The sequence below is a fragment of the Notolepis coatsorum genome, assembly GCF_963971535.1.
Source record: "Notolepis coatsorum genome assembly, chromosome: 3".
Classification (NCBI taxonomy): Eukaryota; Metazoa; Chordata; class Actinopteri; order Aulopiformes; family Paralepididae; genus Notolepis; species Notolepis coatsorum.
Window position 1 is genome coordinate 108,007,770 of NC_140167.1, and position 23,682 is coordinate 108,031,451.

Below are 23,682 nucleotides of genomic sequence, written 5' to 3' on the forward strand. Positions count from 1 at the left end.
ACACACATAATAACTACGCAGTTCAAAACAAACATCTAACCAATAACACACAACATGACGCAAAGCCAACCCTGTTTCCAAGGACCCTAACAGAAGGGGGAACCAGGGGACTGACACCTTGTCTAAAATGAACAAACACACCTCAACCGTCTCTAAACAAAACCAACCTAATGTAAAACCCATTCCCTTCATAACAAACGCTTGGACTCCTTGCCCCCAGTCTAAACATACACGCCACACTCAAGGCTGAATATTACCCTTAGGGCCAGTCAGGGAGATGGAGGGACCCCTAAATGGAAACCTAAACCCAACTTAGCAGTCCACTACCCAAACTAGCCATGGTCTGCAGCGTACCCATAAACCATTCGAAGGCAAGCATCGGAGGGGGGGGCACACGTGGAAAAAGGAAGGGAGGGAGGGAAGGAGAGACACAGGGAGAAATACAAGGAGAGACAGAGGGGGGGGGGGGAGAGAGGAAAGGGAGGGAGGGGGAGAGGGATGGAGGGACGGAGGGTGGGAGACAGAGGAAGGAGTGAAGACAGAGAGGGATAGAGAGACGGAGGAGGGGGGGGGGGGCCTCCCAATTGAACATTAACATTATCAAAAAAATTTAGAATTAACTAGTAGACCTTACCGTATTGCCTGGTCCAGTTAACCCACAGGGCTTTAAACACTATCCTCAGCATCTGCTGCCTAACTTCAACTTAAATCAAACCCTACTTTAATCAGACTAAAGGAGTCTGCATGGAGTCCCTAATATCTAACACTATACTTTAAACCTTACCGAAAAGGCATACTAACTTGAACTAAACCCCTTTGAGAACCTGGTAGCTCACCAGAGTCAAACAGGAAGAGAGGGATTGAGAGGAAACAAAGGGAGGGGGAGATACCGGGAGGGAGGGAGAGAGGGATGGAGGGAGGGAGAGAGGAGAGGGAGGGAGGGACAGAAGGATTACGGGAGAGAGAGTGGGAGGGAGAGTGGGTAGAGACATACAGAGGCAGGAAGAGAGGGAGAGAGGAAGGGAGGGAGAGAGGCAGGAAAGGAGGGAGGGAGGGAGGGAGGAAGGCAGGGAGGGAGGGAGGGAGAGAGGGAGGGAGAGAGGGAGGGGAGAGGGAGAGAGGGAGGGAGAGACACAGAGGAGGAGGGGGGGGGGGCACGCAGCCTCTCGTCACAGCACACAACGTCGCCGTTCACCCCAACTCGTCTTGTCCAACACCGCCCCCTATAGCCTTTCACTGTCTACTGCCCTAACAAAAGCCCATCATCCATCCCCCTTGTACTGACGGCACCATGGCGCACATGTGCAGATCGACACATCACGCTTCCACACGTTCAAACACCTACTAGTCACCCCCATAAACTGCCTACTATTGGAATAACACTACCAGTAAAGTCACAAACAAACACGCACCCATCCATTCCGTTCCTTCCCCACTATTGTCATCATACCGGGCCCACAACAGATATAGATTTATAATCAAACAAGTATATACAGTCGCCACACAAAAACGAAAAAACCGATAAAAACCACAAAATGGCCGGCGCACTGTGAAGGAGAGGTGTAAACATCCAAGAGGCAACACCGCCCTCTGCTGTAACGTTCGCCCATCACCTCTATTGTACTACAGTACTCACAACGTCCTGCAGGAGGCGCCCTCCCCCTCCCTCACAAGTGCGTCATCACGCAGCACATCACCACACAACATCAAATCGACGTCTTTACTCTATAATAAACCACACTCCCCAGAATCCTCCACAGGAGTTTCGTCATGTTTACAAACACGAGATCTCGTCGTCAGCCACCAAAATAGCATCACGCGATATTCACCGAGAGTTCAATCATGCTACATTGTTAGCACAGGTAGCTTAGCATTTCAGCTTAGTTAGCTTCCCACCATTAGCTCCATTAGCTTAGCTTAGCCTCCATAATGTGGTCTCCTATATGGCCCATTATCCAGTTGATTCGAGCGGCACAACACATCGCGACGTTTACGCAACAGTTATACTCCGCAACATAACTTTAATCTCATTAAGCGCTAGTTTACAGATCATATATTATTATCTTTATTTTAGTTCGCTCGCCCGTTTGGCCCCGCCTGGCCGAAATACACAGTATTTTAAATCCAACGCTCCCAAAGCCCCCTCCGAGCAGACGTTTCTAGTGACGTCATCAGTCCCCAAAAGATTGCTTCTTTTAATCCCTACTACATTAAACTACGACTTAATACCACCAATTAAAAAAAATTCAGCGAATCTCACACATCATTTTGGTTCCATTACTCTCGCCATTCACTCAATTCACTCGATATCGCAACGCAGCGTCCATAGTTAATCCCTGTCGTCCTCGCGGCTAATATAGCAAGCTAACCTATGCCACGTTCCACTGCCCTTGAAAAAAAACAAACCTTCCCCATACAACGGACAGTGTTATGGTTTCTCCGCTGCCGTTTTTGGTCACTAGAGTTTTATAACGATACAAAAAATACACTGGCATTCACTCATAACCTCTAACAGACATTCATCAACCATATATATTTAGCAAAACACATTGTCCTATTTATAAACATCCCATTCCCTTGCCCATTCCTAAGCGCATTTCCTAACCTAAACCTCGCTCATACAATGCAACTTGTCTTAATCATAAGTGCAAGTCCTTCATTCAATTTCCATTTTTTTTTTTTTTTTTAAGTGCTCTATATACCAAGGTTTGAGATTCGGCTTACTTACTCCAGAGTCTTTCACCATACACTTTAAGTAGCTCGCAGAGAGTACATTCGCAGGAGCCCCCTGGCGGCTTGAATGGCGTTTTGCGGCCAAATCTGTGCTCTTAGTTTAACCACAAACCAACTATTTCCTACAGTATCCTTCCTCCACGAGCTTGATATTTCTCAGATTCAACAAAAGGTGAACCCAAGCTTGTATGATGTCGGATTGCGTCTTTTCAGCTTCACGTATGAAACGTCTCCCAACGTTAACTGCCAGCGCACCGATTCTATGAAAGAAATCTGTTAAGTAACCTGGCCCGACTCCCCATATCCCCCTGGCTGCGCGCGACCTGAACCAAATACAGACCAGTTTAAACCTCTCAATACTGGCAGTCATAATATTGACCAATGAAGGGTTTTGTAAAATCCACAAATGGTACCGCTCTTTCCCTCCGTCAGCCGTTCCCAGAGCGGGGCCCGGTTTGACGAGTGAAAACAGCGCCTCATTTAACCCATTCATCAACCCAAAATCACTACTACCAGACTCTCAATTGTCCCTTGAACAATAACCCTATTTATAGCATTTCTAGTCGCTTACAAATTCGACACTTCCCCCGCAACTCTGTACTTGTTCAATCCGATTGCGCGCCCCTCCTTAATTCCCTATCCTATCAAGTGCTGCGTTGGCGCGACCGAGACCCGAGCCAGGTTGTGAATTCTGGTCTCTGGCGTCTTCCGATACCAACACATTTTCGGTCCAGCACAGCATTCACTTCTACCCATAGCAAAACCCCAATTTGAGACCGCTCGACCTCCACCAATTTCAGACGCACAATCCTTACTTACCTACAAACCCGCTGTCCTTGGCTGGTGAGGTGTCCTTGCTTGGAGCTATTTTGACAGGGGATGGTACACTGTTAACAGCTGTTTGCTGAGGTCTGGCTCTTTAGGCCAGGAGACATCCTGCTGATTTTTGATCCATTTTGTAATACATCTTACCACAGTATTTTCGTCCTGCACATGTACATTTCATTGATATTTTTCATGTTTTATTTTGATAATTCACGACACCTGTTTTATGATGACTGGGGTGATGGCGGCTGCTGAGTCTCTGAGGAATTTGGAGGGGATATTGTCATGGCCTTGTTAGGTTGGAGGGCGCTCAGTTTTTTGAGTACCTCAACTGTTGTTACCATTTCTAGTTTGAAATCGTCTTTGCGGACCCCTAGGTTATTGTAGTAGGCTATGATGTGATCTACCCCAAAATGCCCTGAGTGGGAGGGTAGTTTATTTACCAGTGTTGTGGCTATGTTTGTGAAGAATATGTTTAAGTAATTGGCCACATCCAGCTTGTCTGTGATGAGCGTGTTGTCCGTCTTTATGTTTATGTTTGAAAATCTGGTTTTAAGTTTTTTACTGCAGCCTAGTTGATTATTGAGTAATTTCCAAAGTTCACAGGGTTTATTTTTGTTTTCCTCAGTTTTGTCATTGATGAAATTATTTTTTGCAGTTTTGATCATGGAGTTTACGTAATTTCTTAGTCTGTTTCTTTGCAGTTTGAGTTCAGTCACGTGGGCTTGGAGTTCACTGCTCGAGCTTTTGGTAAGCTTTGACTGACTTTTACGAAACTCAGCATTTTTTGTCTCTGATTTTCATAGCGGTCAATATTTCGGTGTGCATCCACAGCTCAGCGCGATTTTTTACTCTGGTGGTTCTTAGGGGGCCATGACGTTTAGTACTGTTGAGAATTTGGTTTTGAAACCAAGCCATGTTTCTTTAACCAGTGTACCACTGAGCTCTTCTGACCAGTCCAGGCTCTCCAGTTCTAGGTTAAAGGCCCCGCTAGAGTAGGTTTTGAGGTATCTAGATGTGACTGTTAGGCTAATTAGCCTAGTTAACGCGTTAGCTCTCTGTCACATGACAGTGGAGTGCCACGAAAGGTAGTGATTGCTAATCTTAACCAATCTAAAATCAGCATTAAATGTAAGAACGTCAATCTCACGTTTGATTGGTTAGAATGGTCACTGTCAACTCACAAGGCACATACTGAGTGTACAAACTAGCGAATGGACAGAGAAAGGGACGTTCGGGGAGGGGGGGGAGGAGGTCGCATCAGAACAATAATTTTCACTCACACAAATGCTCCCAATTCTATTTTGAGGTTGCACGGATCAAATTTCGGGAGCATATGCAACCAAAACGGTCGCAATTTCGAGCCCTGCATACTGCTGACTGCTTGTATTTCACAGAACAGTCAGATGGAAATTACTGGAAATTAAATGTTTCAACAGTTCAACAGTGGAAAAAAGAGGAAGGGTGGAGCAGAGAGGGAGAGAGAGAAAGAAATGAAGGCCCTTGCAGGAGATGCCGCTAAATGTGGCAACATTTACGAAATGTTTTCTTGCATCACGAGACCACCAGGTTAGTCAGTGATCAAAATAAACATGCTAGCTAGCTAACATAGCTAACGTTACCATGCATCGTCCCCTGTCAAAAGCCCGATGTTAAAGCTGCCAAAAAACTGGATAATCAATCATTTAACCCTTGTGTCTGAAAACTAAAGTGTTACACTCTTACCATTAGGGGACTAAATTGTCCTCTTCAAAAAACGCCATACAAATATTATATGTTGAAATACTTTTCCACTTTTTTTTCATAAATATTTTATTCAACTTCAGTCCTGATCATACATTTTTTATTTGTATTGTAATGTCAGATAAAAAATGAAATACTCCCACTTTTCTGATAAGAGTTGTTGTTAAGTCTGACATTACAAAAAACAAAAAATCCATCAAAATCAGTGTTGTTGCTAATCATTGACATGATGATTATAACAATTAGCCTGTAATAATCCCCCCCAGAAAAATCCACATTATATATTGAAAATATAAAAAAATGTGTGTGTTTTGTTAACACTTTGAGTGCCATGCCGGGTTTTCCTTTTTACCCCCTTGATGCCACGGTCCACTTCAATGTTAACGTTAATATCGCCTAATCTATGTTTTAAATTATGGCTATGTGTCTAATCTGCCCGTCGCTTATCAAAGACTACTTTTCCAGTCAGTGCTGTCAAGGCAGATTGGTTTTTTATCGCTTCATTTCCGCTTCAGAGCATTTAGAAAAGCACCCGTTTTGAGATAAAAAACTGTTCATTCTGGACCATTCTATGAAAATCGTCTTTTACTGGAATATTCCAGAACGTTGATATTCGTCTGCCTATTTATGAATCGTTTTCAAATAAACGCTAGATGATCAATATTATACGTGCACGCAAGCACATTCGGGCCGCGCACGGATAATCGCCGTGTTGATTTCCTCTTGGACTTTTGGAGTGAAACCGAAAGAGCCCATTTCACAAAACAGCCTATATCTTCATCAAAATTAGTCTGATTATCCTAACACTGATAACATAGATTCCTTACCTGACATCACGATGGTATCCAACTGGTATATTCCAATTCCTGATCACCATTCGAAAAAATCGATAAGTGTATGGATCCAACGTGATACAGTAGTACACATGATTCCGCGGGGCTGAGAGGCTCCAGAATGAACTGTGGTAACCCCGGCTGGATCAGTGGACTGGAATTTTTTTCCCCATCCATTTTCATTGAGTCCATTCCAAAATCCCTTATGTCATCTGGGAGACGATAGGGGGCGCTTTTTTCCACATATGATCGCCGGCGGCGCTCGGGTATACTCGGGTAGGCTCGCGTGATGCAATATGATTTCAGATCGCTAAAAGAAAAATTCGAGAAATCTCGTGAGTGGCTTTCAACATAACTATCGGAACCCGAGATATCTCGTGTGTGGCAGTGAAAGTGTTAACAATAATTTGTGATGCCATCACAAACAATGGCATTTAAAGGGTAACAATTATAAAAGTCCTGCACCAGAATGCAGGGAATTAAGTCTTTGTAACTAAAATGTTCCTGGTGGGGGACCCCCAGACCCCCCGCTTAAAAAGTGGCCTGACTGGGGCTATATTTCGCACTATATTTCCCGGCCTGAATCATTTCCCCAGTCTGGCCCTGCACCTACATACTACGGTTTAGACAGTACCTACATACTGTGACACTTACTGTACAGAATATATGGTTTAGACAGCATCTACATACTGTGACACCTATACAGTTTAGACGGTACCTACATTTGGTTTTGCTCCCTCCCTTCACCTGCGCCCATAACAAGTTGAGTAAATAAACTATAGTCCCCTGACCCACTTGCTTTCAGAACAGGTTTTTAGAGTGCATGGCCTTTTATAAGCTTGTGTTATCAAATTAATTCCAAGGCCACCGATTGCTTCCACCGCTTCCAAAGTTCATTTCACATGTCTCTGTTCAAGGCTGAGTTCAATGTGCCATCAACAGTGAATTGGTCCACTGTCCATCTGTATGGCCACCTAGTGGCTTATGTTACACAACAAACACTATTAGTTGTGTCCACTTCTCAGTCTGCCCGTTTGAACAGTGTGTTTGTGTGGGTTTTCCATTGTGCTGAATAGAAAAAAGTTTACAACCCGACATCAGTTAACAGAAAATATCCACAATGTTGCAGTGTTTTTCTTCTTTTGGGGGGTGGGCAGATATTTTGTGCAGCAAACATTAGAAAAGTACTAACTGTAACAAGGACACATAGAAAGCAAAGCATTCTTGCATTCATTTAGCTGGATTTACACAACGTTCCCATGAGCCACCACTAGGGGGCAGAGTGGTGAACTGTGAGTGAGTGACATTACTGGCCTGTGAGGAGGAGAAACTTATCTTCAGCCTCTCTGTGCTGTGAAGAGGAGAAGCTTCTATTCAGCCTCTCTGTGCTGTGAAGAGGAGAAACTTATCTTCAGCCTCTCTGTGCTGTGAGGAGAAGCTTATCTTCAGCCTCTCTGTACTGTGAAGAGGAGACGCTTATCTTCAGCTTATCTGTGCTGTGAAGAGGAGAAGCTTCTATTCAGCCTCTCTGTGCTGTGAAGAGGAGAAACTTATCTTCAGCCTCTCTGTGCTGTGAGGAGAAGCTTATCTTCAGCCTCTCTGTACTGTGAAGAGGAGAAGCTTATCTTCAGCTTATCTGTGCTGTGAAGAGGAGAAGCTTCTATTCAGCCTCTCTCTGCTGTGAGGAGGAGAAGCTTCTATTCAGCCTCTCTGTGCTGTGAGGAGGAGATAACTGGGTAATCTGTGGCACTTCCGTGACCGTGGAGAGCGTTTCTCAATGGATTTGTCATCTAGGAGGGTTAATAAACCAAATTAGCCGGGGTGTATTTTTTTAAAAGGCAGGGGCAATTTGTGAGAGACCAAAATCCAAAACGACTGCCGTGGAAATTAACTTTTTAATGGTTTGACCTACAATGATGCACAATACATGGTTTCAGAGCTTATTTTGGTCAAGGAATACATATTTGGTGTTTATATAATGATTTGACCTATTGTTGACCTTCAAATGCAAGATGGCTGAACAGGGATGCGCGTTCATGTTTCAGAATGCATCTCAGCTGTGATTGTTTGAGCCACTTAAGACATCTTCCCCACACGTTGGGGACTCAGAGTGAACTTGTCTTCGATTCTGTCTCAGTTGGTTCCAAGATAAGTCTTCCAAGAGAACTCTTTGGAAAATATTCAGGAATGAGACCCATTCTCCTTTGGTTCATTACAATTTACTCAAGCCTAGTAACAGACACAATATTTCTGACACTGGGAATACATTCCCTGAGATCCATAGATGTCCCTAGATTCAGATACCAAAAACATGCGTTTTTCTGTTCTATATTTCTTCGTAAAGATGCAAGGAGATACAGGTGTTACTTTCAGTCCCCCACACATCCTGCTATACATAAAACATAACGATACAACTTCCTGTTGCAACACAGGAAGCTTGTTTCTAGGTTTGCATTTTTTTGTCCAGACATAGCCATGTCTGAATTCCACTAACTTACGAAGCGCAGCTTCTTAGAAATGTCTGATTTTGGGCAGCCCCCCCACCCCCGGTATCCTGCCTGTCTCTTTGCATTCAAACCGTCTCTTTTCATACACATTGTAAACTGAAGTGAGACTCTGCACAGATAATACATTTAGCTTATCAGCTTCTATCCTTGATTCAAGTAATCATTCTTTCAGTTCCAACTGGGTCATTGTTAGCAAAAATTCCACCACAATATGCATTTGCATAGATGTATACGTTATTTTTACATAAATCCTTTTGATTTATCAGGTTAAGAACCACATATTACTCTATCAATCAATGATCAGGCAATTTTTCATTTTCATTTCATTTTTATTTATTCGTACATGGAATTGTTACAGTCCAACTGTGTCTTCAGTACATATAGTTCACTTAATATGATCCACTAAATCCCATGGCCGAAAGAAACAGGAAGAAGAAAACTCTTATTGTACCTGCCCTAGGTTGGACAAGATATGCCTCCTAAACGGTCTAAATGGAAGTACAGGAAGTCCAGGCTACAGCCGTACCGGTTCCGGTCAGTCCAGGTCTGTTTATAGTCCCCAGCGAAACAAAGAACGAAGCAGACGCTCATAAATTGTAAATCGGAGGCAGCTTCCAGGGGAAATACAAACACCGGAAATTCGACCCCATAGACACTTTGGGCAGTAGTTCTTTACCAGGCGTTATCTCACGGAGATACAACTAGTGGGAACGAGGTTGCACCTGCCCCACATACAGTACACTGACAGACTGTTCATAGAGCAATGTTTACCAAACCAAACTAAATGTACATACTTATTTAGCAGAAATGAAAACAACACAATTAAATTAACATAAATACATACATTTTTTTGTATCTATCAGTTAAATTGCATATTTACTGAGGTTCATTCAGAGGGGCAGAACTATGGTGCAAGCAACACTTGTGAGCTGCTAAGAACACGTGGGACAGATGTAGCATTTTACAAAAACAAATGGCTGCACTCAAGCTTGCAGAGGCCATACATCCAACTAATGGGAGATAGTTTGATTACAGAAAAATTCTCTGCATGAACACAACTGTAACTGTACTAAAAAATAAGGGTTGTCTCAGTTCACAACTATATTGGTCAGGTTTTGGGTGGGACTTGTTTGCTTCCTGCAGCTTCTGATAACATTTGACACGATGCTCGTTATGTCACACAACAGCAAAGTCACACAGCCAGTTTGGATCAGACAGTTCAGACAATATTTCTTCAGCCACAATAAAGCTAGCTTTGCTGCATGGTTTCTGGCTGTAGCTCCTGTGAACATACTCTGCTGCGATTGCAGTCTGCCTTTTAATTCTTGGACAATTTGTTGTTTTTCTTGGGAGGCTAAATCTGGCATGCGTTTGGTGTTTGGTGTAAAAATTCAGACGTAGATTGTACTCTTTGACGACAGACGCCGCATCATAACACAAAAGACATACCGTTTCTTATCCTTGAAGCACAAACATGTTTTCACTTTCACATCTTTCTTGAAACTGCCTTCCATCTCCATCAACTTTTCTCTTACTGGACATGTTGGCATCATGACACTAATAAATATGTTCAATTCTCAATTCGACTTGATGGTGAAATCGCCGTAATTAAACACCGATGTCTACATGTCATGTACATGGGATGCCGCCACTTTGCCTGTCACATAATTGACATGCATTATGGGAAATGTAGTTTATAGTCAATGCACGCTTTAAAGCAGCATAGACTTATAATAAGACAATCATAGACCACCGCAACACTTCCGGGATTCTGAAATCATGGAGGAGATCGCGGGGGGAGCAAATGAATGAATGTGAATGAGAGCCTTGATGTAAGTGGTTGTAGCTACGGCTGTGTGGGTGCTGGAAAAAAGATCGAATAGACTTTTATACGCCTGAGTCTCCTGAACACGGCACGACCAATTCCAAATCGAACGGAACTTAATCGGCCAAGCTATAGTCCCTTTTTCAGCACCTACTCCCCATACGCATGCGCAGATTGCCAAAGGATTCTGAAGGCGCGCGAAGCCGCTCTCTCCTCTCATCTGGGGCAAATAACCCACCCTGCTGAAGCAAACAGGGGTGCTCATGTCTCCGACTTTCACAGATGGATGGAGTATGGTGGAAGATACCCACCTATCCCCTGTGTCCATAACTCAACTCATCATGAGCAGAGCTTTCATTAGAGCCTAATATGAAGGCTCTGTGACGATTTTGAAAAACATCTCTTTTGGAGCTCAAAATTGGCAGCCATCTTGCATTTGAAGGTCAACAATAGGTCAAATCATTATATAAACACCAAATATGTATTCCTTGACCAAAATAAGCTCTGAAACCATGTATTGTGCATCATTGTAGGTCAAACCATTAAAAAGTTAATTTCCACGGCAGCCATTTTGGATTTTGGTCCCCGCCTTTTTAAACAATACCCCCCGGCTGAATTTGTTTATTAACCCTCCTAGATGACAAATCCATTGAGAAACGGACCTTCGCTCTCCACGGTCACGGAAGTGCCACAGATGACCCAACTAAGAGGCTTATCTTCAGCCTCTCTGTGCTGTGAAGAGGAGCAGCTTCTATTCAGCCTCTCTGTGCTGTGAGGAGGAGAAGCTGGGGCAGTGTCTGTTTGTCCACAGCAGAGAGAAGAGACTGTTGGCTGGAGTCTGTATAGATGTCCGACTCCTGAAGGGTGGGAGGTGCACTCAACAGAGGCATTAGGAAGGTAAACATGCTGCCTAAAAGTTATGCAAGGCGGTTGGGGTAGAAAGGGGTACTGTGTTTAAATTGTGTTCATTTCTAGGTTCATTCTCTACAGGTCATTCTCTTGGTTGAGAAAAAATTCCCCACCCTCCAGCAGCCACAGGTTTCGCCCCTAGGAGGCTGAAATTGGGCATGGAGTGATAAGGATAAGTGCTCAATGAAGAAACCCAATTCCCTTGGCAAACATATGCTACTCATAGTAGTCAAATAAAAACATCATATGTGTATATGAGTGTTTGTGTGTGTGTGTGTGTGTGTGTGTGGGGGGGGGGGGGCTAGGATGCGAACACGGTTTAGGGTAAGGGGTGTGGGGGTAGGGAATAGGATACAAACACGGTTTAGGGTAAGGGGTGTGGGGGTAGGGAATAGGATACAAACACGGTTTAGGGTAAGGGGTGTAGGGGTAGGGAATGGGATACGAACACAGTTTAGGGTAAGGGGTGTAGGGGTAGGGAATGGGATACGAACACAGTTTAGGGTAAGGGGTGTGGGGGTAGGGAATAGGATACGAACACGGTTTAGGGTAAGGGGTGTGGGGGTAGGGAATAGGATACGAACACGGTTTAGGGTAAGGGGTGTAGGGGTAGGGAATGGGATACAAACACGGTTTAGGGTAAGGGGTGTAGGGGTAGGGAATAGGATACGAACACGGTTTAGGGTAACCCTAACCCTACACCCCTTACCCAAACACACTGTAGCACCCACTCCACACACTTTATAGCACACACCCACTTTAAACAAACACACTGTAGCACCCACTCCACACACTTTATAGCACACACCCACTTTAAACAAACACACTGTAGCACCCACTCCCTACACTTTATATTTATTGATGAAGGATTGCACTACAACTCGTACACCTTACTGTAAATTGTACCTCATCCCATTTCTGCTTTGCACTATATAGTACTGTACATTAGTACACTGCATAGTATTGTATATTATATGGTAACTCAGAACATTGTACATATGTCTATACCGAACACTGTGACCTCATTTTCTTCTTCTAAATTACATGCTATACTATGTTATTTGATACTATCTTGTCTAGCACAGTCTCTGGAGCGTAACAGTAAGAAGCATTTTGTATGAAAGTATTCTGTACTTCTGTATGACAACTATTAAAGAAACTTGTAGGGAATAGGATATGAACAGGTGCAGGAGGGAAAAGTCAAATTACTGTCAAATTCAAGTAAAATTCTGATTCTAATTCTGATGTGCACCTGGCACCAGCAATGTGGGCCCCCATGCCTGCACGGCACGCAGCCCAAGGCCAGGTGCCACACAGTGGGCGATGAAAGGGGTTTGTCAGGACCGGGGTTTAGCCTGGGGCTTCCTCATTTCCCTTCAAAACCCCCCAACGGGCGCTTGAATGGCTTTTCCAGACCGGGCTCTAGATACCGGGGGCTTCCGCACTTCCTTCCAAACCTCCCCAAGGCAACGAGTCTCTTAACACGGCGGCACGGTGGTGTAGTGGTTAACACTGTCGCCTCACAGCAAGAAGGTCCAGGGTTCGAATCCCGCTTGGGGACCAGGTTTCCATGATGCCAGTTACCCAGGTGGGGTATCTCCCAGGCCTTTCTGTGTGGAGTTTGCATGTTCTCCCCGTGCTCGCAAGGGTTTCCCCCCCCGATAAGATAAACCCAATGGAAAAACATGCACAACAACAAGATCGCTAACGCTGTGGCGTCCTTGACGAAGACGGACAGGAGCACTTGGATTGGTCCCCTGGCGCGGCTCACGTGGCGCCTGTCTGCTCCCGGCTGCCCTTGGGGGGGAAGGACGACGGGATGGGTTAATCGCAGATACGCATTGTATGCATGGTTCGCATGTGTGCCAAATGATGACCTCGGAGCAGGTCCTAAATTATATTATTATTATTATTAACAGACCCAAAGCACCCCGTAAGTGCAGAGAGGTTTGAATAAATGAAGTGTGACAATATATGTGTTAAGTCTAAAGCTATACAATGGTGTTTTCCTTGTACAGAAAAAAAGAAAAGAAACTGGCACCATTATTTTTAACAGCCCGATCTGCATTGAAATATGTAAATAAAGTACTAATTGAGGTACATAATGTACGTTATGTTATAGTAATAAGTAATATATTTACGTATTGTATAAAAAAGTACGTATTACAAATAAGTACATATATTACATATTCTAAAAATCTTTACTTTTTCCATTTTCAGAAAATGTTTAAGTTCTTAAGTTAAGATCGAACCCAAACCTTAACTTTATATCTTAACCATAACTGTTAAGCGAACGTTAAAACTAACCTTAAGTGTAACTATAATCATAATTAGATAGCGGTGAGAGCACTGACCCGCCACTGCAATGTTTGCTGGTTCAACTCCTGCTTGCAGCCATTTGTTTTGGACATTTGCAGATACAATATGTAAATACAGTATATTACTTGTGGCTATAACATAACGTACATTATGTAACTTTTTCCTGTGGTCAATTAGTACTTTATTTAATTCTGCTATATACCTCTCATCGTTAGCTTAAACGTTGTGTGTGTGTGTGTGTCATCCCCCCCCCCCCCTGCATCCCCAAGCTGAGAAGCTGGTGCAACACAAAATGGAGGAGATCCAGGAGAAGGTGCGCCTGGGGCTGCCTGTGGAGGGGGAATATCTCACACACTTGCTGCTCAGCGAGCAGATGACCGTCACAGAGATCCTGGGCAGCATCACTGAGCTGCTGCTGGCGGGAGTCGACACGGTGAGAGGGACTTATTCTCACCATTTATCATTTTAGGAAACAAATTTATAAACAGCACAATGGATGTGAATGGTATCTTATCGGGTCTTCATCAGGGAGTCACTTCCACTAAGGACTTCCATGAAGTAAGCTGTTCAGCCTCTGCATTCTATCTCTCATACTAATTGCCCTTGTCCTTGACGAGCACCTGTTTTTTTTTTTACTTCAATATTATCATAATTATATTGACCCAGTGCAGCACTCCCAGTTGATTGTCTTCAATATGTAACGTGTATATATATATTATATATATTATGTAAGTTCACTGCATTTCATACTGCAAAGGCTGTTTTGTGGTATGATCTGTTTTGTACAGATTTGACATCTTAACAATAGAGAGGGAAGCACCAATGCCACTTTTAAATCTTTTTTTCTTGGCCTCAACTATCAGTCGATACTGATCCATTACTTTGAATGAACAGTATAAACTTTAGTTTGACAGAAATGTATTAAGATATAATACATTTTCCCCATCAAAGAGATCTAACATCTTTCTATATCTAAAAAAAAAATGCATAAAGTCCAAGTGGCTATGCTTTGATTTGCACATGGCTCTTGGTATCAGGGTTTAGGTATTGGAGAAATACCCTGTATCAATACCCTGTACCAATGCTGATTAGGGGTGGAGAAAAAAGATTATACAGCAATATATTGTGATAGTTTGCCTGTCAATATTACAGTAACTCCAATTATGGATATTTAACACTTTTGTACATTTACATTTTTTACAGTAAGTGCATATACTGTATATATATTTATTTGTAGGTATTTTTGCTTGACAATCCCATTTTACTGCAAAACAAATATATACAAAAGATATATATTTAAATTGCAGATGTTAACAAACACAATATACTGTATCATGATATTAAAATATCGTAACTGTAGTATTGTGGTATTATCGTATTATTATTATTATTATGATTATGATTATTATTATTATTATTATTATTATTATTATTATTATTATTATTATTATTATTATTTATGGTATTATTATTATATATTATCATGGGGCCCTCTGGTGATACCCACCCCTAGTGCCAGCATTGGTACAATAGCATCTATCCAAGCCACTTCCAGACAGCAATCCTTGGGCTGCTCTGTTGCAGACGTCCAACACCATCTCATGGTCTTTGTACCACATGGCCCGGGAGCCAGAGATCCAGGACAAGCTGTACCGGGAGGTGATGAACGTGTGCCCGGGAGACCAGGTGCCGACCAGCGACAACATCGCGCGGATGCCTTACCTGAAGGCCGTCGTCAGGGAGACGCTGAGGTCAGCCGGGTCCCTTTTCCACTCGTCTGTCAGGAGTGGGGGGAGTGGGGGGGGGGGGGGGGGGGGGGGGGGGGGTGGAGGACGCAGACACACACAAAAAGGGGAATCTTAAAGTTACCCCAGAAAGGGGTAACCACTGGAATCGCTGAGCGATGAGAGGGTGGGGGAAAACACAAGAATAAAATAAATACAAATAAAAGCTGTAGGAAACACAAAAAACCAGTATACAATAACTGGGGGAAAAAACCCAAAGTAACCACCACTGCCTAGCAGTTGAAAATAACAACAAAAAAACAGCACTAGAGACAGAGAAAACACAAGAAGCATGAGCTTGGGACGCTCCTCTACTATTGAGGGAAAACATGAAATGGACAAGCATCCGAACACAGTCAACCATGCCTACTTAAAGGCACTGCACAGCTGACACCAATCAGGTGGCAATCAAGCCCACACACCTGCCATGCCGCATGGCAATTAACTGGTGTCTGGTGATTGACAGCTCACCAGAGAAAATCAAAAAATACATCCAAAGCACACTAGAATAAACTAGGGTTTGTTTAGCAAAACATTAAGGCCATGTCCCCACGTATCTGGATCTTTTGCCAAACGCACATTTTCTTCCACGTTTGGGCCTTTCATCCACACATAAACAGTGTTTTCAGAAACATAAACGGAGATTTTCGTAAACGCATTTTAAACCGATTCCAAAATATCGGTTCAGTGGATCCGTGTAGCATAGTCTAGATAACCCATAGTCTAGATAAACGATGACGCCACAGCTCACTACGCATGCTCAGACTGTTCTATCTATGGCAATAGGCGCCTGTAGCCTTGAAGCGCATGCAGGTAATAAGATGAACAGCGCCTGGTGCTGAAATGACAGACAGAAATAGCATGTAGTTTCTTCCCCCTCGAATGTATATATTTTCTTTTATTGATCTCTACCTCTTAAGCAGTACTGTATATTTGTATATCTTGTATATCATAAATGTCTGGATGTAACAGTACTGTATACTCCAGTGCCGACAGATTCGGCCATCAGACGCTGCTTGCGTGTAATAGGGATGTATCTGTTGTTTAGTTAGGCCTACTGGACATTTTCGTTTACATAAGTAGATTTTTCGTTTTAGTTTATTTATTAAGTTAATATGAACCGTGTTTCGAAAGTTTTTGAGGTTGTTAAATACATGCTTTTGATTTATTTAAGTGACGAGTGATGTTTTTTTCGTCCGCTTATTTTCTCGAGAGATATCATACAATGTCAATGTTGAGACCTTGAGATCACAATATCGCGATTCCGAAACAAAATAAGGCGAGGCATTATCACAAACTGTTGCAAAGATATTTAATGTTTTGCTAAACATGTCTAGTTTTGCGCCCGGCTTCAGTTAAAAGCCAAATTGCATTCTAAATTTAGTTAATAGACTCGCGACAGAAGAGGTCTGCACCTGATGCTCTCTGATGTTGCGGATAGTTGAGGATGTTGGCACCACATGTGAACAGTACAATGCAATTAATGAATGTCTTGTTGTAATTAGTATATATATAGTTTGTGATAAGGACTCGCCATATTTAGTTTCAGAATCCGGAGATTGTGATCTCAACATTGACATTGTATCTCTCCGTCACCCAGTGCGCAAAAGTAAAGCATTGAATCGTGACATATCTAGATTGGTTGTTTCCTCTAGTCTGGACTGCATAATCCTCCGCTATATCTATCTATTTATCATCTATGTATGTCAATATAGCCAATGGAAATGCTAGGAATGGTCACGTGGGCAATTCCTATCGTTTCTCAGTCGTCCTGACCGCTCGTACCACTATGGTATTTGAGATATCGCTTATCGCCACCTACTGGCCCGCATGCTTGTTGGAGCAATTTATATGCGTTTATGTGTTTGCGTCTGGATCAGTTTTTTTTTTTGTTTTGACACTGTCGTGTGGACGAGGATTTTTTTTTAATCGGAGCCTGAAAATATCCATTTGGCAAAAGATCCAGATACGTGGGGACATGGCCTAAATATCTTTGGAACAGTTTGTGATAAGGACTCGCCTTATTTTGTTTCGGAATCGGGAGATTGTGATCTCAACATTGACATTGTATCTCTCCGGTGAGAAATAAGCGGGCAAAAAAAAAAACGTCACTCACCACTTAAAAAAATCAAAAGCGTGTATTTAACAACCTCAAAAACTTTCGAAACACAGTTTATATTAACTTAATAAATAAACAAAAACGAAGAATCTACTTATGTCAAACGAAGATTTCCAGTAGGCCTAACTAAATAACAGATACATCTCCGTTACACGCAAAAGCACTGGAGTAGATAGACAGTACTGTTACATCCAGACATTTATGAAACAAGATATACAAATATACAGTACTGCTTAACACTTTGAGCGCCACGCCGGGTTTTCCTTTTTACCCGCTGAATGCCACCATCGGCGCCAATGTTAACGTTAATATCGCCTAATCTATGTTTTAAATTATGGCTATGTGTCTAATCTGCCCATCGCATTATCAAAGACTATTTTCCAGTCAGTGCTGTCAAGGCAGATTGGTTTTTTATCCCGTCGTTTCCGTTTCAGAGCATTTAGAAAAGCCCCCGTTTTGAAATAAAAAACAGCCCATTCTGGGGCATTCTATGAAAATCGTCTTTTACTGGAATATTCCACAACGTTGATATTCGTCTGCCTTTTTATGAATCGTTTTCAAATAAACGCTAGATGATCAATATTATACGTGCACGCAAGCACATTCGGGCCGCGCACGGATAATCGCCGAGTTGATTTCCTCTTGGACTTTTACAGTGAAACCGAAAGAGGACATTTCACAAAACAGCTTATAACTTCATCAAACTTACTCTGATTATCCTAACACTGATAACATAGAGTCCTTACCTGACATCAGATGGTATCCAACTGGTATATTCCAATTCCTGATCACCATTCGAAAAAATCGATAAGTGTATAGATCCAACGCGATACAGTAGAACTCCATGATCAGCGGGGCTCTGAGGTTCCAGAATGAACTGTGGTAAGCCCGGCTGAATCAGTGGACTGGAAAATGTGGAGTACCGGATTTTTTTCCCCATTCATTTTCATTGAGTCCATTCCAAAATCCCTTATGTCATCTGGGAGACGACAGGGGGCGCTTTTTTCCACAATGATCGCCGGCGCCGCTCGGCTATACTCGGGTAGGCTCGGGTGATGCAATATGATTTCAGATCGCTAAAAAAATTATTATAATAATAATTCCGAGAAATCTCGTGAGTGGCTTTCAACCACCTATAAATAAACCCGAGTATTCTCGTGTGTGGCACGGAAAGTGTTAAGAGGCAGAGATCAATAAAAGAAAATATATACATTCGAGGGGGAAGAAACTGTACATGCTATTTCTGTCTGCCATCGTTATTATCATCATGGCTTCAAGGCTACGGGCGCCTATTGCCATAGAACAACAGTCTGAGCATGCGTAGTGAGCTGTGACGTCATTGTTTATCTAGACTATGGCTACACGGATCCACTGAACCGATATTTTGGAAAATCTTCGTTTACTTTTCTGAAAACACCGTTTACGTGTGGATGAAAGGCCCAAATGTATAAGAAAATGTGCGCTTTGCAAAATATCTGGATTTGTGTGGACATGGCCTAAAATAAAACCCACATAAACCGTGATCCATCACAGTCCGCTCTCGGGCTGTCCACCTCGACTCTTAGCGGTTATTGTGAATGTTGGATCGGGCCTGCCTGCTTCATTCTCCTCAGAGTCGCAACTAAAGATGTATTGACTAGAGATGGGCATTGATTTAGTTAAATTATAAAAAATCAAATAGTTGATGCAACTATTGTTTTGTCTTAAAAAAATATTCCCCTTTTTTACTGTGTAGTGCAGGGGTCAGCAACCTTTTGGATATGAAGTGCCATTTCTTTTCTTTTCTTTTCTTTTCTTAATCAGTGTGCCAAGACACCAGATCAAAATTGTATTGTAATATGTAAACGGATCTGTAATTCTATTCCATCCACATAGCATAGCACCAGTTTTAATCAAATAAATTCTCAGGACATTCAGGACATTATAAGTATATATGAGCACTATACAAGAATGCTGCCATCCTTATGAAATGCTTGCTTCCCATACCTGGAGATGGCACGTTTGATGGATTCAGTCTTGTCTGCCTCACCCTTGAAAGTATTATCATGTTTGGTCTCAAAATGGCATTTAACACTCAAGGTTCACCAAACAACATTTTCAAGGCATAAAGTCCACACAGCACTGTCCTTCTGAAACCCCACTCTTCTGTCCACGAGGGCTGGAATGCCTAAACCTTTACTTTAGCTTTCTTAGCTAGCAGCCTGCCATCATCTATCGACCATTATTTAATCTGCCTCTGATTGGCTCTGATCCTGATATTCTTTTATATATCAAGCAAACTACCATAAATAACAGGCCGCACAACTGCCAATGACTGTGAAAGAAGTAATGTGACATGCGGATGAGAGGGAACTTCAACACTTTAGTGTTGAGAGGGGACCCCTATTAACTGTTACACCGCTGAACGGCATGCTGGGTACAGCTCACTAGCTAGCCAGGTAGCATAACAGCTTGGAGAGGCTCAATCACTACAGTACATTCAAGAACTTGAGATGTTACACTCTGTTCACTAAGCTTGCACATTTCAAGCATCAGTGATGTAACTCAGAATGAATGCTTTTGTTCTCGTAAATAAATATCGAACCCAACTGTTAGCAATGACAGCAGCCTGCTAGCTTGCTTGTTTAATTATCTCTCGTTCACTATTGTAGTATAGTAGTCAAATAGTTCCCAGTGAGTTTTGCCCATCCCTATTATTGACCATAATTCCATGGTGGCCCTTTTGCTCTTACTTTATCTCATGCTCAAGTTGGGATGGTTAAAATGGCTACCGTTTGAGTATATATTCAATAGTAGTTGCTTTTTATCAAATGAACAGATTGTACTTGAGTGAATCCTCCATCGTGTTCTATTGTCATCAGGCTGTATCCCGTGGTGCCAGGGAATGCCCGCGTCACCGTCGAAAACGAGATTGTGGTAGGAGATCATCTGTTCCCCAAAAAGGTGAGTTCAGATATATGAAGATCATCTGCCCGACGGGCCCGGTACAGGGCTGAGATTCATATCACGCCATAAATCAACCAATACAGAGCATAAGAATTAATGTTGCGTTTTTTTGTTTTAATGTAGCCAAGAGTAAAGACCCTAACCCTGTCAAAACAGCAGTCAAAGTGTATATTTTCAGCACTACGTTTGTTTACCAATGATTTGAAGTGTTATTAGTGAAATTTGAGTTTATAGAAATCTCAGTGCATCGAATCGGAAAAAGGCGTTTATTGACTCAAGGATTTGGCGCAACCTAACTTGAGTATAGTCTTTTAAGGGGCGCCCTCGTGGCGCACCGCATAGTGCTTCGCACACCTACGCGGCCGTCCCGGGTTCGCCTCCTGCTCCCAGGCTGATTTGTCGCATGTCCTCCTCTCCCGTTCTCCCTCTCCTCTGTCGGTCTTGTATGGCCAAAAAATGAAGCTGTAAAAATGCTCAAATAAATTTAAAAAAAAATATATATAAATAAAAAGAGTATAGTCTTTTGAGAGAAGAGACCCAGGGCTTTTGATGGGCTTTCGAATAAAATAAAAACTACACTTCCCAGCTCACCCCAGCCCCTGTCAATCATCTGACTTGTAGCGGGAAGATTTTTTCTCTTTTTTTTCGGGATCATATCTCACGGGTGGAACAAACCTGAACGTTAGTGCCATAAAAATAGAATGCAGTTAGTTTATCTACCTTTCTGTGAATGTCTAGCAAAAAACGGCGTTGCAATCTGATGAAAAATGGCGGAGAAATGTACATTATAAAAAAGTAACTGTACTTACAGTAGATTTCATTCACGGTTTTTGCTCCACTCTCAGGGGCACCTGGTGTTACTAAATCCAGATTGAACTCTGCCATTGGAAAGGGGAGTGTGAGGGCTGCGTGTGTGTGTGGGTCACAAGCAGATAATAGGGACTCTTTAAGTTACAGAATAACCATACGTTACATATCAACTGTCCTCGCGTCCCGCTCTGCCTACTGAGATAACCCCTTATCTCCACGCACCTAGCGTCACGCCTCACCCTTCCTCATTTTGTTTCCACACGCGGAAGCAGCTAGATGCACTTCAGAACTGGAGATTGTTATGAAGCAGAAGGTGAAATTACACAATGTTGGGAATTCGCCAGAAGTTCGCCAGCCTCCGGAACCTTCTCGGCCCGTCCTGACAGCACGACGGCCCTATTCTATGTTTTCCTTGTCTCGTGACAGCGGACCGAGGGACTTCGTGCGACGGTTAGCAGTCGAGCTAAGTCGCGCACAGGTAGGGCCTGCGCTAAGCAGGCATTGGTAATGGCATGTGTGATACTGCTCGTTGTCTCGTGAGACGACCGAGTGATGTATTGGCGCAGGGGGCGGGATATTTGGGAAGACATGGTCGTCATGACTCTCTTTTGGATGTTTTTCCAGGTATCCTAGCGCGCAGCTGATGCTACAATGTTGGGGCGCCGTTCCCCATGTACCCCGCCGAGGGCTGTCTTTACTGTCTTCCCTCCTCTTAACCATTCATGCTGACGGTCAATCGGTGTCTAATGTTGGGGGTTTAGCGGGGGCTTTTTTACACTTTCAGGGCTCAGGGCAGGTGTGCTTTTTGTGAATCTATGAATTGAAAATGGGGTTCCCTGATGTAGACAGGACTAGCGTTTTCTCTGGTCTGCATCCCCTTAACAATTATGTATTGGGCTAGCCCATTCTGCAATATGTTAAGAGTTTTCGTTCATTCTTTCATTGATCCCTTCATGGGTGCACACCGCAGTGGAGGTTGTTACATGACTACTAGTGGAGCAGTGCTTCACTAGTAGTAGACTTTGGTCAGCAGCCACCATTGGTGTTCCGTGCTTAGTGAAGCAGGTGGCATCAGTCCTTTGCCCTGACATGGTGGAACGGTGTCCCGTCCGGCCGACGCCATGTGGCGAGTCGGCCCGGCAGGTGGCTGGTGGGCTGATGAAGCCTATACCGCCGCGGTACAGAATTTAGCAGCGACTGGAAACATTGCTCAATTGGCTGTTTTTCTGTCAAAAATGGTGTCGGGTAGTGGGGCCTTAGGGCCAGCCGACGTCAACCATCGCACAAGGTTTTGAGGTTATTCAGCTTTTGACCTAGCCGCAAGCTATAACCGCAGGGAGGGCTAGGATGCTGTCAACGGTTGTTCACAGGCATCTTTGGTTGGAGCAATCTCCCCTTGAGGAGGGGAGGGGTCTCCTCCTCAGGGCTCCCCTCTCCGCGGGTGGACCTTGGTCTGTCCATGGAGGCGCGGGTGGTATTTGACCTGGGCCCCACGCTGCCCCACACCGCGCAGCCAGAGGTGAGAGCACGGCCTCGCCGGCGGCTGCGGCGAGGCCCCCAGCCAGCGGCCATATTTCCCCCGCCTGAGATACCCTGGACACAAAGAAAACAGGTGATCACAAGGCCGACAGCCTCAGCGGCCCGAGGGATCGGCTATATTAGATGGGCACGCCCTAAAAAACCGCTGCCATCTAGCTGTGTCTAGCACGCTCTCCGGTCACTCCCCCCCGCTACACTACGGGGCACAGGGCTCTGATTTGTTCCCTTTGGCTGCGGGCCGCGTTCTTCCAGTGAAGAGCAAGCGGCCCCACATTTCGCTTCTCATGGAGACAGGGGCTGACACTAGTGGTCTGCAAGGGCCTTGAAATAAAGCCCGAGCCCTGCCCGAGCCCGTGAACTTCAGGCCCTGCCCGAAAATAAGCCCGACTGTAAATAATATTTTAAGCCCTAGCCCGCGTGAAAACCCGAAAAAAATTATTATTATTATTATTAAAATATAATTTTTTTTTGTATTTGTTTTAAATATTCGAAACACGGTTTTATATGAAAGTAATAAATAAACAAAACTAAGAAGCATTTACATAGCCTGTTTCTCTCTTATTAGAATGCCGTCTCTCCCAGTGCTCGCTTATAGACTGACTCACACATCAGCCTCGTAAAACGTATTGAAGGCTATAGAATCTTCTTTGACACACACACACACACACACACACACACACACACACACGACACACAATAGCCTACAAACAGAAAACAGAAATCAGATTTCGAGCAGAGCGCAACATAATGAAAATCACAACAAAACAGGTAGCGCGACCCAGCAAATAAT

The 23,682-nt window shown here is 43.4% G+C and overlaps 1 protein-coding gene across 1 annotated transcript in view; it reads left to right on the forward strand.

The window, feature by feature from the left end:
- The window catches only part of cyp27a3 (cytochrome P450 family 27 subfamily A member 3), an 82,492-nt gene that overhangs the window by 33,096 nt on the left and 25,714 nt on the right, over positions 1 to 23,682 (forward strand). Inside the window, exons 5-7 of the mRNA XM_084310686.1 lie at positions 13,964 to 14,127; positions 15,279 to 15,445; positions 20,459 to 20,540. Of these exons, the coding sequence (XP_084166812.1) occupies positions 13,964 to 14,127; positions 15,279 to 15,445; positions 20,459 to 20,540 (413 nt within the window). The remainder of the gene's footprint in view (positions 1 to 13,963; positions 14,128 to 15,278; positions 15,446 to 20,458; positions 20,541 to 23,682) is intronic.